Consider the following 17,139-nt stretch of genomic DNA (forward strand, 5'->3'; position numbering starts at 1 on the left):
GATTATGTTATGGTATGCATGAATACATATGTTTTCAAGTTGTATCAAAAGTAAAAGCACTAATAAATTATGACTACCATCTTGATTTCTACTTTTACATTAACATAGCACCAGATGCAGTAGAAGGACTCGTTGCAGGAGTCTGTCTGTATTTAGTTTTTTCTTTCTCTAAAAGCACCTCTGAAGAGGGTTACATCATAGTGATACAATAGTAATACAACGTTTTCGTTTCATAGCTGGTCAAAGTGGAGATAATTGTAACTATTATATATGTTAACACTCAAGTGACGTACATCAAAATTGTATTTAAATACAGCACAGTACTTAAATTAATGTACTTATTTACATTTAATCATTGGTTATGTTATGTATGTTATGTCTCTCAATTCATTTTTACATCACACATGTTTAGACATAAAACACATTATATATCATGCTATATAATGGGACACTGCATGTGTGACTATGACATTTTTAATATATTTGTTGCCATGACAGCAGGCTACACAACTCATCATCACACCGATCACAGCAGTAACTGGGTGCGTGTAATCACTCCATCCAGCAGCAGCTCCCAATCAGCTGAGCGAGCGCTGAAAGCAGTCACATGCCTTATCTGGGTTTGTGTTTTTCCCCCTCCACGTGTCTAGATACACGGAGCAGAAGGCGGGACCAAAACAAACCATCTGATTGGTTCACCGCTGGTCGCGAGGAGGACCGTTCTCTTAAAGGGCCAGACACGATTTATTTTTTTCACCTCTGAAAAACAATACAGCATGAGCTCAACATGTCATGCATAGACCAGTTAGAATATGTAGCAGCTTTTAAATGTTTTTATTATAAATGCTGCAGTTATTTGGCACAAACACCCAAATATAGAATGGTGGATTGATTTGGCAAAAGATGACATCAACCCGTTTGGTCGTCGTTTAAAACATGTAGGCTGCATTAAGTATACATTTGAGGTACTTGGGCTTTACTCGAGTAGGCCTACTTCCATTTGATACATTTCTTTCATAAGTAGTTAGGCTACTGCGAATTAACATTTTGCATACACAATATATGTGCACATGTGAGATATATAATATCCCTTAGGTGTGTTTTTTATTTGCATAACCTGTGTTGCTGACTCTGCTCCACCGTCCACATTATTAAGAAGGGGCGGTTCCCCAGTCATCGGGGCGGGCCGCTAATTTTTCACAGGGAAAAAAACAACCCCCGCTCTAGTCAGCAAACATGTACGAGTGGCTGTAATGCAAAGAGGGATACAAGTCGCATCAACGCAGTCCGTGGAAAACAAGGTAACGGCAAGTTGTCAAGATACCACCGATCACAACGGAAAGAGCGTCTGCTGGCGGTGAGTGTAACGCTCGGTTATTCAACATTTAAAAGGGAGATATTGCACCATTGCACCGACGCGTGCTTCATTGGTTTCTGGTGATTTGTCAACAAATGTGCGCGCAGCTTGGGCATGCCCGGGCAGATACGGGGTGAGCGGACTTTACCGGAGCGTTGGCATATGGAAGGGAGCTTTTATTTTATTTGTATAGATGTATTTCTGTCCTGTTCTTCACTTCAGCGAGGCTCAGTTATCTTGTTTCAACGGACCAAGTGAATAAATGATGATGTGACTGGTTCTATCCATCGCCTCCCCCGCGCGCGTGCGGATTCTCCACGTCCCGGCTAATGTTGCCCGATCTTTTGGGACACACGCGCTGGTCTGTAGCTGTTTTGTCATGACACAATATTACAGATCATTAACTAAGAAGCGTAGCTGAACACCACACAGTGACAAATGACCTGTCCGGTTTTTAGTCCACGCGTTAGCGACTAATATCTGTTTTGCGCGAGTGGATCTATCGGCTCTGTTATTTATCAGAGGTGTTTGTTTTGGGGAAGAGTTGTCAGGCGAAGTGGAAGAGAAAGTGTCAACGCAGGATAATCGGAGCCATGCGAGTAACACAGTTATGACACGCTTCTGAAATCCTATAGTTTGGTGCCGCTGTCACGAGTAATAAATTAGGCTAAACTTTTACCTGCTTTTTTTTTTTGGAGCGAGAAAAAAAAAGTTGTATTCCACCATTTGGGCTGTGGTTCGCATCATGTGTCAACATCCTCTTTCTTCACAATATTGCAGCTGTCAAATTCGCGAATGTTGTGTCGACAGCGACGAGCGAGCGGACTCCGCGTGTTTCCGCAGCGAGCTGCACCCGGCATCGAGCTCCTTAATGCGGGTAAAGACGCAGCACGTTCCCGCTGGTCCTCCGGAGCCCACTTAATGACCGATTTGAAACACACAGATGGAAATCGCAGTTAGTAACTTTTATTCCAACTGTGTAGAGAATACTTTTGCATCTCATTAGTAACTTACATCAACAACACAATTATCATTTACCATACAGATACAACAACATGTAGCTGGATCTCTGGATTGGATCATTTTCCAGTGATAGGTGAAGTAGTGTGCATGACTTTATTACTGCCTGTCACCAGCACACTTACATCCATTATGCATCCCCAAGTTACACGAAGGCAGTGGGATAAATAGCAGCAGAGCTCACCTTGAGTTCACCCCCACCCTGAGCGGTGCATGGAGGAGAGCCCGGTGCACAGATGGTGCAGCAGAGGGAGCCACTTTCTGCAGCAGCTTTGAGCCTCTGACCAGCACTGTGGTGGCTGCCAGGCCTCCCTGCTGCCCCAGGCAGTGTGCGTGTAGCAGTGTGTGTATGTGCGCGATGTCTTTCTGCGTTTCCCTGTCTGTGTTTGTTGTTTTTTTCATGTGTCTGACACTATTGTAATCTTGCCAGTCCTCTGTTGACTGCCAGTGGACATTTCAAGACAGGGCTCACGTTGCCAATGACACTCAACACAAGTGCATAATTGATGTCTGTGAAACTTGTTGTACAGTTGCAGAGAAGCCCTTGGTGCATTCATTAATGTACAAACTAATTTGGAGAAGTTAATGCAGATTAGGGCTGTTTTGAATTTCTGTAATGCAACGTCTAATTAGTTTGCAGTGTCAAAACGGACTGATTTCGCTATTAATTGCCCTGGGAATAATGGAGGCCAGAGGACGTTGTGGGTCAATCATGTGTTGTGCCAAAAAAAAAACGACAGTCCCGATTCGGAGACTTGCATCATACACTATAATAATGAGGCCTGGATAATTGGATAAGCCAGTGTTTTTCCACAGTTCAAAAATGCAGTTTCATCATTTGACTCCATAATGATATGACATCAGGCGTGGGGACACTTTCACAAAGAGATATATACCAAAGGGGCCGCGTCACTCAGTAAACACAATTCCAGTATATCCAGTTTTAACTTTTGTATTTGACAGTCAACCCAGCCCATTTGTCTCCACTCACACCGCAAAAGGAAAGAAAAGAAAACTGGGCCCCCCTCGACGAAAATACGAAACACTAGTTCAGATTGTGGCATGTGGCCAAGAGGAAGAGAGTGAGTGTTTGTGTGGAGCACCCACAGTTGAGGATGGAGTGAAACTCGTTATCTCCCTCATGAAACGGCTGCTGCGTGCAGCACATGACAGTCTAGCCAGGACTTTGGTTTCACTCGCACACCATCCGCTTGATGTGTGTGTGTGAGTGTGTTTATAGTGTAGACAGGCAGCTATCCAGTTATTGTGTGGTTTAGAGAGAGAGAATGGGGACATACGAGCAGGTATTAATGTTGAGCTGAGGAATTGTGCAGGAGGTAGCAAATCTCCTGACTGTGACTCTGCTCTGTGGCACACTGTTCCAGATTAAGGTATATATATTTGTTTTGGGGGGGGGGGGGGGGGGGGGGACAATTTTTACAGGAACAGCTTGATAAAAAAATCTGCTGCAGGAGGATGGCAGATTTGGAGTAGCATTTTTAGCTCCCCCCGCACAGGGTGTTTCCATACGTTTGGCTGCTGTTGCTACTCATCACTATATTACAGGAGATGATCTTGTGTGTTTACATTGGCAGATATCCATCTGTGCCTCTGAGACTCTCCATCTCTGCCTGTTTGTTTTCAGTATTACCTCACACAACATGAGCCTCTTACTGGGCATTATAATGACTAATGATTTGTTTTCATTTAACGTAGACAGGGTGAGATAATTTTCTATCTGCCAGAGGGCAAAGTTTCAACTGATAACAGGATGGTATTTGGCATATTTTGTTTGGCCTTGAAACAAATCGCACCCGAATTACCTGCCAGCTGAAGATCATGAACACATATGAGTCAAACACAGTCCCACAAATACGTTTTTCTTTACGTTTACACACATACTTGTCGTGTCTAATTCTAACGTTTTCATCTCGTGTCCCCTTCTCCTCTCCAGGGACTTTACCGCTGAGGCGTCGGATGGATGATGAGGAGGAGGACATGTCACGGCCCATCTCGCAGCTCTGGGGAACGCCCTTTAGGGACATCAAGTACGAAGACCGCGCCACACAGATCGCGGCTGGACAGGCCCTCGCTGCTGTCACTGCTGCCGTGCCCACGTCGCAGAGCCACAACAACAACAACAGCATCGGCATCAACACGCTGCCCTGCAGCTTGCACCGGCAGCCTCGCATACCCTTTCACGGTAAGGAGGGGTGAGATGATGTGAGCCCGCTGAAAGCGACGTGGGCTTTAGGTGTTAAAAAAGTGTTCTAGCACAACCGTACGTTATTAGTCATTCCTTTTATCCGGCAGGTTACTCATTGGGAACCTTCCTCTAAGGCCCAAGTGATAACAAACTGTCAGTCTTTGTTCTTGGGTTATTAAACAAACTAAATTCAATTTTGAATTATCACCGCAAAACAGAACATATTTTCCCTTGTAACTGGGAGATCCCCATGTCCTATTATACGCATGCTGACAACGTAAGAAACATTCCATTCTAAGAAACGGTTTGTTTACTGTGTAGATTTATCTTTACTAATACTATATAAATGTACTATTAACTTAAATCGGATAAATTAATTGCATTCCTGACAGTTTCTTTTTGGGGATTTTAAATGACCATTTCTTTAAAAAATAAAAACAGTCAACACTGACTTCATACATACATAAAGGCACATACCGACACTAATATGACCATCACCCGTAATCCAATATGGTTTTCCCATCTCTAGTCAAATCAGTGTGACATCACCCTAATTGAATTGAACCAATGTTGAAGTAGAATGTTGTTTGTTTGTTGACTCAGTGTCAGTGTGTGTGAGACGTACATATTGTTCAGGGTTTAAAGCCCTCAATACATAAACACCACTGACTGTTATTACCTTGTCGTACATTGTAATCTACCCACTAATGGATGTCATGCACTTCTCCTGAATAAAGTCCAGGGTGCTCAGTTTCTTAAAGGTATCATGGTCCTCTGTGAGGCATTCTGCACACATGATAACAGAAAGAAATGTGTTCTCCCTCCAAGTGGCATGACTGCAGAAGCGCATGCTCGAGGCTCTGAGTAAACTCAGTGACACGACAGAGAGGTAGCAGTTAACCGAGGACGTTGTTGATTGAATAAGGTGTTTGAATTTTCCACCTACCAATCTCAAGAAAGCAATATAAATGCAGTGTAAAATAGATACTCTTTATTTGACTTCGTAGGTCAGACACAGCTGTGTTTGAGGCCATTAATATTAATCAAGATTATTTTTTACGACTGTCTGCAGAGTGTTTTCCGAGGTTTTATGCTGTCTCATCTAAAAATCAAAAAGGAAAACATTAAGTGGTTTTACTGAACTGCTATGTTCTCTTAGCCTGATATTAAACTTGGCTCTGACACTCACAACAGCCTCTTGGTAATTTGAAGAGATCCAACAGCAACACAAGTTTCAAGAAGCTTGATGTTTTCCTTTTAGGCAACGCTGGATTACGCTCACATTTCCCCGCTCAGTTTGAGCCCATGGAGGACCGGGGAGAGAGGCAGATTGAAGCGGAGGAGGAAGAGGGCAGAGGGGAGGAAGAGGACAGGATGGCAGAGAGGCCCGAGGAGCAGGCAGGGGCGAGCGTGGAGGCGCAAATCGGTCGTAAACTTCGGGAGATCGGAGACAAGTTCCAACAGGATCACGTTGAACTGGTAAGCCTCACTCCCAAACAGTGAAGTGGATCGTTAAATGACCCCCCCCCCCCCCCCCCCCCACACACACACTTCAAACAACCGGCCGCAGAGCCATATGCACTTTTAAGTGTCAAAGTGTAAACAATATAATCACGAGTGGACTAACAGAGAAGAAATTAATGTTGCATAAATGCCTGCTTGTGCATATCACGAGGCACGTCAGCAGCAGTTGAGACAAAAAGTTTGTGTCATGTGTCATAACTATGTATGTGTGTGTCAGCTTCTACTTGATTAGAGACACAAGTCAAAGCTACCGTGTGCCAATGTGTGGCTCACTCTTGGGAAGAAAAGGGGCAGAACATTTTGCCAGCTGGATTGGCCACAACCAGCTGCGAATAAAAATAGCTCGTGCAGTGATTCAACCGCTTTCTTTGCCACACTGAAGGAAAAGTCCTCAATCGCTAATACTGCATGATTTAGTAACTGCATGCGAATTCGAAAACTACAAAACTAATATGTATTCAGTCAGTATCCTGGCTGCCAGGATGAATATCTGAATATTGATTCTTATCTCGGCCCTTTGGTTAAGTTCATGTTTGTACTGCTAAAACAGTACTTTAGTCCGAGCAGAGGATTATAAACTACGTTGATTCCATGTTATTACAGCCAATAGGAATATTAGAGATATGATTCCCGTGTTACAAAGACAGAAGAAAAAAACAACAAATTAGTTAAATTCACTCCCTCGTCTGTTTCTATGCTCCAGATGTTTTCTAGAAACACCAGATTAATTGACACCCTCCCACTTTTGACCAATTTTCCCTGTCACCGCTTTGTGATTTCTAAGATAACATCAGCTATCTGTTTGTTACGTGTGACCTTTACCTGAAACTAGACTTCGTTGTCCTGAACATACCTCATGAAACAATTTGGGGACTTAGAGATGATGAAGGTAATTGAGCGTGGAGGCTCACTGTTTCCAAAGCTCCCGAGGGAATAGTTCAGCAGTCTAGTTCCTGATATGCGATTAATTGAGCATATCAAGAACTGAAATCCACGGGGAAACATTGTGTCCCAATCTTACAGGCGACAACACGTTCCACGCGTTTCTGTTCTCCTTTGGCGAGATTTGGTATCGCTGTGTGTTCGATAACAGGTCCAGGGGGTTACTCCTATCAGCGTTTGTAAAGCAGTCGCTGCTCTTGCTGAGAGTCCACATAAGTCCCATGAATATGAACTTAGTTAATAATTACATTCACGGGGGTCTGTGTCGACAGCGAGGCGTGGTCGATAAGTTTCGAAAAGCACTTAACTGGGGCTGATAAAGACAGGAATAGAGAGTGAGGGAAAGAATGTAAAGAAAGTGACATATGGTGAGAGAGTTTGAGGAAGACCGTCTAAAGCTTGAGAAAGAGCAGGTGAGATCGATGTGACTGTCACGAACAGGAGTGAGCAGCACGTCTGTGTCTGGGTAGACTTGGCCGGCTGTTTATACGGTGTCTAAAAATAGACCCTGACTCACGGCTACCCACAATACCTCAGTTGTCCCGCTGACTGCCTCTGTGCGTGCGTCTTTGTGTGTGTTTTGGTTCGTGTGTGTGCAGCTCTGTGACAGAGAGATAAGAGAGAAACTTTTCTTTTTTTGTCTGCTGTCTGCACTCAAGTTCGTTTTTTTTTATCCTGCCGTTGTAGGAATATTCCAAAGGGAGAATAATCACAAGTGATCTCTTATGATATCCAATCACTTCTTCTGTATTGTGTCTGCAGCTATTGTTAGACTTTTTCACTCGCCTCTCCAAGCAGAAGTAGCCGGTGTGTGCTAATGTGTGGGTTGTTGTTGATGTGAAGTACATTGTATTTGTGGTTTGAGTCTTAAACGTGAGTTTTGACTAACTTTTTTGGCCCAATAAAATGCTTAATCTGTCAGGGAAATACAAATAACAAAAGTGAATCCATTCTAGTATTGAGTACACATGCATGTTTTTAGTTTTCTTAATTGTTTGGGGTGCATTAGCCTCAAAAAGGAAAGAAAATACACACCATTCTCCACATGATGACAGCAGAAATAGGAGCCTCACGTGGAACAAACCAGGGTACTGTTTAAATACGCTCAGCAGTGTAGAATTAAGGCAATTAAGGACAATTAGGGTTACATTTAGCTGTGCTGGTTCAATTCAGTTCAGTCTGCCAGTTTTGCATCAAATAGCCTGTGGCGAGCTCTGATTGCTGGGCTGGTAGAGACCTTGATGGAGAGAGCAGGGACAGAGAGAGAGATATATCCTAACAGGAATGCTTATGCAACAGGCTGCAATATCTGAGCGCGGGGCTGTTCGGAAAGCCAGTGGGAGCTGTGCAGGATCAGAGATGAGGAGGGGGAGAGAGGAGATTGCAGGCTGCAGCAGGAACCCCTTCATCTGTCTGTAGTCCACGTGGGCTGCACAGCCCCCCCCCAAAAAAAGAAAATGACAAGAGCTGGGAGAAGGCAGCTCAAAAAGGAGGGGAGCAGTTTCATTTTCCTTCGGCTTTGTCTTGATAATTATTCGTCTGACTCCTCTATTACAAGAGAGCTGTGATGAAATAGGCGGCGCGTTCTCTGAAAGCGTTTCACTTTGAGGTTCCTTGTTTAGAAGTAAACAGTGCGACACGTAATCAGAGGAACTGTCTCAAAGCCCAGCGAGGACGATCGAGTGGCATTAGGATGATAAGCGGCAGCTTCCCGGGGGTTGTTTTTGCAGTTTTTAGCCTGGTCATTTTCATCCTCTCATCAGACAACTAAATCAAGTATTGCAATTAACTCCCGTCTGGGAACCAGAGTCGCTAGGAAATCCTGATACTGTATGTTCTGCAGGATGTGCATGCGACAGACATGTTTGCTAGACACAAGCCAATGTTTTGGAAACATCCAGTCTACTAGGTCATATGGTTTGAGCTCACAGGGTTTACCACAGTTCACGTTATGATGAAATGTGAGACAGTCTGATGAGCACAGTAGCTGTCATTTAACATGCCCTCCCCGATGCTAACAAGCTAATGTGTGTTGTTCTTTCTCCCTGTTTCCTTGCAGTTCATGAGGTATCAGAGACAAAACCTGCCTGCCTGGATGCGCCTTACGATGGCCCTGTTCGGCTTTCTGTTTCCAAGAGAGGCTCTGTTCCCCCGCCTGAGAGGAGAACAGAGATGATGGGCTCTTCCTGTCGGCCCTCGCCTCAGCCCTTGTCCCCCCCCCCCCCCCCCTCCCCCCCCCCCCCCGCAGGGGGACAAGGGTCCAGACTTTTAAGATGGCACTGTAAGATGGAACACGGGTTTGGATTTTGTTTTCTAATTGAACACAAAGACGAGATGAAGAAAACACTGGTCACCGCTGGACGGAGACTGATTGCAATTTTTTTCTTGTTTTTGTTTTTGTTTTGTAGTTGTTTTTTCGCGCTCTCCAAGAAGAAGCCATTGCGTTTGAAGAGATATTTTCGAAATATTTGTAAGATGACCTATTTTGTACAGTAAACTGCTCTTTTTATTTGGTATTTCAAGTCTTGAAGGACCTCCATCAGTCCAGGGAATGCCTTATTCTCTCCTGCCACAGTACTTTTGCATCAAGGAAGTCATAAAATACAGAGATTCATTTTAAGATTAGGCCACTTTTTTCGGCGACAAACTGTGGACGTGGACATTTCTGTGCTGAAGTTACTGACTTCAAACCTTGAGGACTCGAGGCACATTTCTAATTTATTCTCAGAAAAAACAATAAGCCCTGTACTTATCCTTTAGTGTTCCACACTGGCTAATTTGAAAGTGGTCATGACGTTGTGGTGGTCGCTCAGTTTAGATGTTTTACCAGCTTCCACGGTAGACGTAAGGGCCTTTATATCGACCTGTCTCATCCATCAGCCTCTCCATCTCCAGCACCACTCACGATGTAGATTCAGATCCTGTCGAAACACATGTATACTTGAATGTAGGTGTACTGAAGATATTCTAATTGAGTGACTTCAATGCGTGGCATCATCGTGATTGCTCTTTGAATTTATGATCACGTGTATGTAGGAGTGCGTGCTTACTGTTTCCAAAATCTGCAGTCATTTTGAAACCAAATAAGCACAAACAAATCTCCTTTGTGGGATCACGATCAGGGAACTAATAAAACAATCACACGGCTGAAAATCTTTGGATGAATGTCATCGTATTCTAAAGCTTCTTCAGTATTTCTTTCTCTGGCTGGATTGACAATCGCAATTTTGCCCTTTGCTGCATGGTGTGGGCCGCCTGTGGGAGAGGTGACATTTATCAGCGTTTTTTTTAGGGGGCGAGCAATATTCAAGCCAGTTGGAAGGAAGTCAAATCTTAGGGATCTGTTGTATTTGCAATCAAACTGATATCCACAGAAGGACGTTTCCCAAAAATACGACTGTGTTCTCAATGAAATACACCTCTAAAGAAATGTCTTTGCTGCAGAAACGTTTTGGGGTTAAAGTTACCGAGATGCATTTTTATTTTATTTCACTCCGGTGTGTAAATGCCTCGAGCACTGATTCAATCCCGATGTGCTGATACATGTATGTATCCACCTTTCATTCAAGTGCTTTCTTTCACCAAACTGCCAGTGGTGTATTCAGCTTCACTGAGAACTTAGTAAGAACAGCTTCTGTACAGTTCAAGCATTTTTACTCACACATTTGGATATAGGAGGATATTAATAAAACCCCTTTGTGACAAGTGCTACGTTAGCATTTTTGCAAACGACACACAGCCACTGTTTCTCAATGTAAGGTTTATAAAGGAAAAAGTCTTGGAAGGACTTTAAATAAGACGTTAAAAATTCCTAATTTGATGTATTATTTCAGTCTGTTGTAGATTCATGATATGAACTTTTGAAGACACTGTTGGTTTTTTTTCTTCTTCCTCTTTTATGTTTTCTTCAGGGAGTAGTTAAGAACCATGCTAATTACCTGATGCTAATTTTTGAGTTTGCAAATGATCTGCCTTTTGAATGACGACTCCATGTTGGTAGACGATGCTGCACAAGCAAAGATGTTTCATTCGACTTTTTATGTTTTCCAAAGCGCATTCACTCAACATCAACATGGAGGTTTTTTAGGTTTTTTTCTGTAACGACAAATGCTGAACCAAAAGTTTGTTTCCTGCAAACACTGAACGCTGAGCCAATTCAGATAGACGCACTCTGGTCTTCAGTCCAAAGCTTCACCCTCTTTGTCGTCATCGCGTGTCATGTTTAACTACTCCCTGTCAACAAGAACAAGATTCATTTTGTTTTTGTTTCTTTTTAGATAATTTATTCTAATTTATTTTCTGTATATTTGCTCAGTGCTACTGTATAGATGCTATCTCAGTGTGTACAGTCCCTTTCTTCTCATTGTTGATGCGCATTCAGTTGTGTGTTTGGTGCCTGTGTGTGGGGAGGTTGGACTAAAGCCATGTGCCTCGTGCGTTTCTCACAGGAATGGTGTGAGTCTTTACAAATCACGTGAACAACAGACAATCAAATGTACAAAACGTGCCTTGTGAGTAACAGACCTGCCACGTGATCATCAACACTTGGCATAATTACCCCAAAGTCACTGGTCACAGCTCCTCTTTCACTCGGGCTCCGTGAGAGAACAACATGGTCCGCTACAGTCGAGTTGGCACAAACAGTACGGGCGTGTTCGTTGTGCCTTGATACGCAAAAAACAAATCTGTTTCACGAGGCACAGGCTCAACCTTTGACATCTCTCAGCACGAACGGCGAGTTTCACCACGCAAAACCTTCTTAATATCAGAAACGACTGTTTGCAATCAATGTGCACTGTAAAAAAACAACAACAACAATTTTTTTACCTGTATACTGTACTTTGCGCCTCTCTTTCTACTCCTGTGCTGAACTTCCCCTCTGAAAACTCTTTAAGATCTGTAATATGCTGGATCGGCCTAGCTCGTCTGGGTATTTGTGCTTTATTATCTACTATCTAGTAGGGCTGCGGGTTTACGTTTGAAGGAGGGATGAGCCACCATGGTGCCCAGTATTATTTGTATGTGAGATGGGCTGAACAGCCACCCAGTCGGTCTGGTGTTGATCTGAGCCTGTCGTTACCAACCACTGTTGCAACCCCGACTCAAGTGAAACATTTGCTATTCGTTCAACCTTCAGTGTCTTTAATATCAAATTTCTTCGATCAGTTTTTTTTTAATATCCAAGAAAGAGTGCATCTTTACTGTCAAGTGCTGTGAATTGGTGTTTTTTTTCTACATTTGACATGGATTTGACACAGCTATTGTTGCTACCTTTATAAAAAAAACTTTTTTGGGCTAAGATTTTCCACATCTTTTTGTAAGAAGACGAAGAACGAACTACAACAACACAACTTTTTTGCTATGATTGCTTTTTTTTCAATGTTGTGGCATTTATAATTTTGGATATTGCCAAGTCTGCTGTGACACTCTCAGTTCAAGGGCTTTTTTCGATATATGTAAATGGAGTAAAAATGCATGTTCAACATTCCTGGAAAAAACGGTATCTTAAAGGTTTGAATGTAATTTAATGGAGTGAAAACCACGATATCTCTTTTAATACATGAACTGAACAGTGGAACTTAATTCAGACTCCTGCGCTGTGCGCGCGGGGAGTTCGTATTGTCTTCACATTTCTTTCTTTACGTTCAGAGTGGTCTCAAGGATTTCACATCCATGTGTCCTAATGAAGTGAGACCCAGTCCAGATGTAGCAGTTTTTGTTAAAGCATTGGCTGTGTTATCTTTGGGACTGCTCTGCGTCTACTGCACAGTTTTCAAATGGCGCAGGAAATGAAGCGATGGAGGGAAACGAAGGAGGACGGGGATGTTTGTTCTTTTTCTAGTGCAATATGCTGTACATAAGAGCTTGACTCTCGAAATCTTACAACTTCTCTTATTTTCTTCTGTTGTTGAATGGGTACATTGCTGTTTTTTTTTTTCATTAAAACTTTATGGACAATTGAAATTGCTTGTGCTTCGTTTATTTTACTAAAGAAAACCTAAAAGCATATACACAGTTGAGTTTAAATAACAGCAAGAAAATCACATTGGTAATCCTCTTGGAAGAAAATGATGCCTGCAACTGACATGGTTCCCATTACTGGTTTTGACTGGTCTTAGATTAGTGTAGCCATTTATTTTAAACCCACACTGGGAAAAGTACCCTGGTGCGATATGTGTTTGCGCATGTAAACATCACATCCTAGTCTCAGAAACCTGGAGTACTCTGATACAGACCGGGATACTGTGGCATGTAAAGAGCTTATCCAGGTTTCTGCCATGTTTGTGTGTCGTCAACTGAAGTTACAGCCAGTAAAATAAAATCAAAGAAGATCGACAACATAATGATGAAAAGCTTCGAAATTAAAGTCTGATACATAGACTGTATATAACAAATAGAGGCAGTCACTGTGAAGCCACCCATTGGTTTGTGGACAACAGTTTTGAAGTTTGTCATTTTGTCCGTCGCCATCTTGGATTTTTGCAACCAAAAGTGACATGAGAGGGTGGCGCTAAGTACAACCCAACGCTGAATAAGATGTTTTTAGGCGACCAAAATGTTACAATAAACATGAAAACACACCGTGAAAGGGTTAAAGGTGTAAAACGATAACATGGACAACTCTCAGACCGGAAAACGTCATAGTAGTGACCTTTCAATCACAAGGTAGCCACGCCCTAAAGCATACCCTGCTGTATCGTGTACTTTACTCTAAATGGGACAATGATTTACAAAATGAACATCATAGAGCATTGAAGAATACTTTAAACTAGCAGGTGAGAAGATACAGTATGTTTACAATGTCTCATAGACTTCTACACAAGACTTATTTTTGCAACCAGAGGAGACGCTCCCTGCTGGCCATAGAGGGCTAAAACCCGGAAATGAGTCGGCATTTTTGCACTTCTGAACTTCTGGGGTTGGCTTACAAAAATACGTCATCCCTGCAGCCTTATTGGAAAGAATCCAAGTTTAAGGCACTTCCGCATCGACTTCACTTTTCAGACCTGAAGGTTGCCGACTGGTCTGACAGGAGTAAGGGACTGGACGAAAGGTCAAGAGATCATAACTTAGTAAAATTCAATCTGAGGTGGTTATGAAGATTTCATGGCAACCCATCTATTAGTTGTTGGGACATAAATTAAACCGACAGATGCCAACCCCATGATGGTACTAAAGGAAAAGTCAGGTGTCCTTTGGGTTTACTCTCTGGGAACCATGAATGTCTGTGTGAGGTTTTTTCTCAATCCATCCAGCACTTGTTCAGATATTTCGTGCTGGACTACAGAGGTGGACATTGCCACCCATAGAGCCATGCTGCTTGCTGCCGCTGGTCTAGCTCAAAATGAAATGGGATGATTTAAACGAGTCATGTGTTCATCACCTCACATGCTTCTGCTGCCACACAAATGACAACAATCACAAAAAGTCTCCCTGAATACAAACCTCTACTAAACACCAGTGATTTAAACCCAAAAGTGATTTTAAGCCCCGAAAAAGTTAATTTAGCATGAACAATAGAAGCATTTCATGAGCCCTGAAGGGAAATGATGGAGTTTAGCACATCTTTTTTTTTTTTTTTTTTACACGCTCTACCCTCTGGGGGAAAGGTGCAACCTTAGTTAAACTATGATTCACTTTTCTGTCACTAAAGCAATCTCCTTCAGGCAGCTGCTTAAACAGGGGCAGCGAGGAAGGTTAAAGGAGTGTATACGTATGTGTGTCATGTGGGGGAGTGCAGAAACACATGGCCTCAGGGAAAAGAATCCACGCTTTCAAGGCCTGACCTGAACCTCATTAAGATTAACATATTGCATTGTGTTGCGCTTTAGGGCAAGCTGAGGCATTTGAATGTTTTTACTATTTGTTTCTGCTTTTGAAAACAGCGTGTTAAGGTAAGTGACAATCACTGTATATGTTTAAACAGTCGCTCAACATAAATCATTTGTAAACAGACTGCCTACCCTTTAGGACATTGTGAGAAAAAAAGAATAATTTTGGTGTGTCAGGTTACTTCAAAGAATGATACCATACTGTTTGTGTTCCCAGACATCCTTAGATTACAGCACATTATGGACCTAATGAGATGCTGACATGTTTTCACTCTCATTCCTAATTTCAAAATAATGTGAAGTGCTACTTTATGTGAAACTTCTTAATTTTGCCAGAGCAGTGAAAAAAAAAAAAAATGTTTTTGGTGCGCTCTTGGCAAAATTTGACTGTGAAAATTGCTAGCAGACCAGTAAACACAGTTTGTTGTGCACGATACACAAGTTATTTTGATCTTCATCATGGTTTAGAGTTGAAGACCAGACATTTTGTCAGGCAGGATGACATTTTTCTCAAAGTCCATTTGACTGCAAACTGTTAGAAACTCTTTGCTGCAGATTGTATTAAAGCTTAGCGATGCATCCCAGAATGCATCGCTAACGTACACAGGCTTTAACCACAAAACCGGCTCTGTATTCGCCTCCTTAACCTCCCTCCAGCTGAAGTGAAAGCCTCATCCCCTGGGACTGCTGGTAAATACAGACAAGTGTGTGTATGAGCATTTGTGTGTGTCTTCAGGGAGGAAGAGAGAGAAAAAAACGTGGGGGAGGAGGGGTTAGGGGGTGAGGGCCTGCTTGGCTCAGCACTTTTTCGCACACAGCCCTGACAAAGGCCTCTCTGTTCTCCTGGCCAGTCACTCAGGGAGACGCCCTCATGATAGCCCGGTGCCTATCTCAAGGGTCACGCCTCAACTTCAGCAGCCAGAGAAGCTCCAGTCCCCGGCTCTTTTTGTTTACTTCTGCCTCTCTGCCTGGGAGCGCCACCAATTAACCCTTCGGTGTCTGACTTTCTGATTATAGCATGAGTGGTGCTGTGTTGCCAACAAGGAAAGACTCAAATGTTTTAGGGGGATTTTCTGTGCAATAATGTAATATTTGTCTATATTTGGCATTGTAAAAGAAAATGTTTCTAAATTGTATTAACTGTATTATTTTATAATGCCTGTGTATTCCTGCCAGTTGTAACAGTAACCCCTGTGCAGACAGAAACTATTTTACATTCATTAACAAACCTCTGTGAGTGAAACCTTTTGGTGTAGTGTAAAGAGAGCCCAGACCAGACCTGTAAGAGATCCCACCTTAATGTACCAATCACTTTTTGCTTTGTAAAACAGACCTGTATTGAGCCCATGCAAAATCCACTACTAGACTTGCGAGTTGGGTTCTCAGACCCAACTCACCCCCTGATCTGACAATGAATACACATCTTGGGTGCTGATAGTTTCAAGGCCCCTTGTCCTTCATGAGAAGCGTAACCCAACCCACACCTTCTGTTTAACTGTTGTTTCCTGTAACCCTGTATATAATCACGGCCAGAACTCACTCTGGTCAGAGAGAATTCTACTGCTTTGTTGTGAACTTCTGTCTCCACTCCGCAGTGAATAAAACAAATCTGCAGCCACATAATTGGACCTGAAAGAAGCTTTTCTTCCACAGCATCCAGCAGTCACACACAAGCTGCTCTTGTGTCTCTGTGTCAGTTTCATCAGTTTGCTATATAGTGTGGTTTTGCCATAATCTTGTTCTTTGTTCAGCTGTTTCACTTTCCCCCCATTTGTGTTGTTCTCCACCTGTGAACTAAGACTGAGTTGAGGACAAAAGTGAGTTTACAATATTTGCCTGGTTTATGAATACACAGAACAATCTCATGAGATCACAGAAAGTGATGACATTTCAATTATCACCTTCTAAAAGCTTTGTGTGTTTTGCAGTAGGTGTCAGGGAAAGAGGTCAAGGGAGGTGCATCTTCCTGCACCGTGAGTGTCAGAAACATAAATTTTTACTCTGAGAAATAATCAATCCAATCTCTGTCTACACCTACAAAGCACTCAGTTATTACAGGTGCATATGCCTTGAGATATTCAACTTTCAACTCAGTATGGCTCACAGAAAAACATTTCTAAATTTCTGTAAGCGTGAAATGAACGTATTTTTCAATGCAGCAAAGAAAAGCACAGAGAACATCAAAAGGTAACCTTAATTTTTAGGGGGGAGGGTGGGGGGGGGGGGGGGGGGGGTGGACAAATAATAATAATGCATTA

General features: G+C 42.7%; 1 protein-coding gene across 1 annotated transcript; it reads left to right on the forward strand.

The window, feature by feature from the left end:
* The first annotated feature begins 1,215 nt into the window (after positions 1–1,215).
* Positions 1,216–13,013, forward strand: bmf2 (BCL2 modifying factor 2). The gene is made up of 4 exons (XM_076084085.1): positions 1,216–1,357; positions 4,332–4,580; positions 5,845–6,062; positions 9,109–13,013. Exons 2-4 carry the CDS (start codon positions 4,355–4,357, stop codon positions 9,223–9,225), a joined length of 561 nt encoding a protein of 186 aa, XP_075940200.1. The 5' UTR covers positions 1,216–1,357; positions 4,332–4,354; the 3' UTR covers positions 9,226–13,013.
* The last annotated feature ends 4,126 nt before the right edge of the window (positions 13,014–17,139 follow it).

This window comes from Anarhichas minor, unplaced genomic scaffold (assembly GCF_050575085.1).
Source record: "Anarhichas minor isolate MPS153535 unplaced genomic scaffold, ASM5057508v1 ptg000136l, whole genome shotgun sequence".
Lineage (NCBI taxonomy): Eukaryota > Metazoa > Chordata > Actinopteri > Perciformes > Anarhichadidae > Anarhichas > Anarhichas minor.

Coding starts and splice junctions, on each gene's coding strand:
- bmf2 (XM_076084085.1), top strand. CDS start 4,355: ATGGATGATGAGGAGGAGGACATGTCACGGCCCATCTCGCAGCTCTGG. Junction 4,581..5,844: donor GCCTCGCATACCCTTTCACG/GTAAGGAGGGGT, acceptor TTTTCCTTTTAG/GCAACGCTGGATTACGCTCA. Junction 6,063..9,108: donor AACAGGATCACGTTGAACTG/GTAAGCCTCACT, acceptor GTTTCCTTGCAG/TTCATGAGGTATCAGAGACA.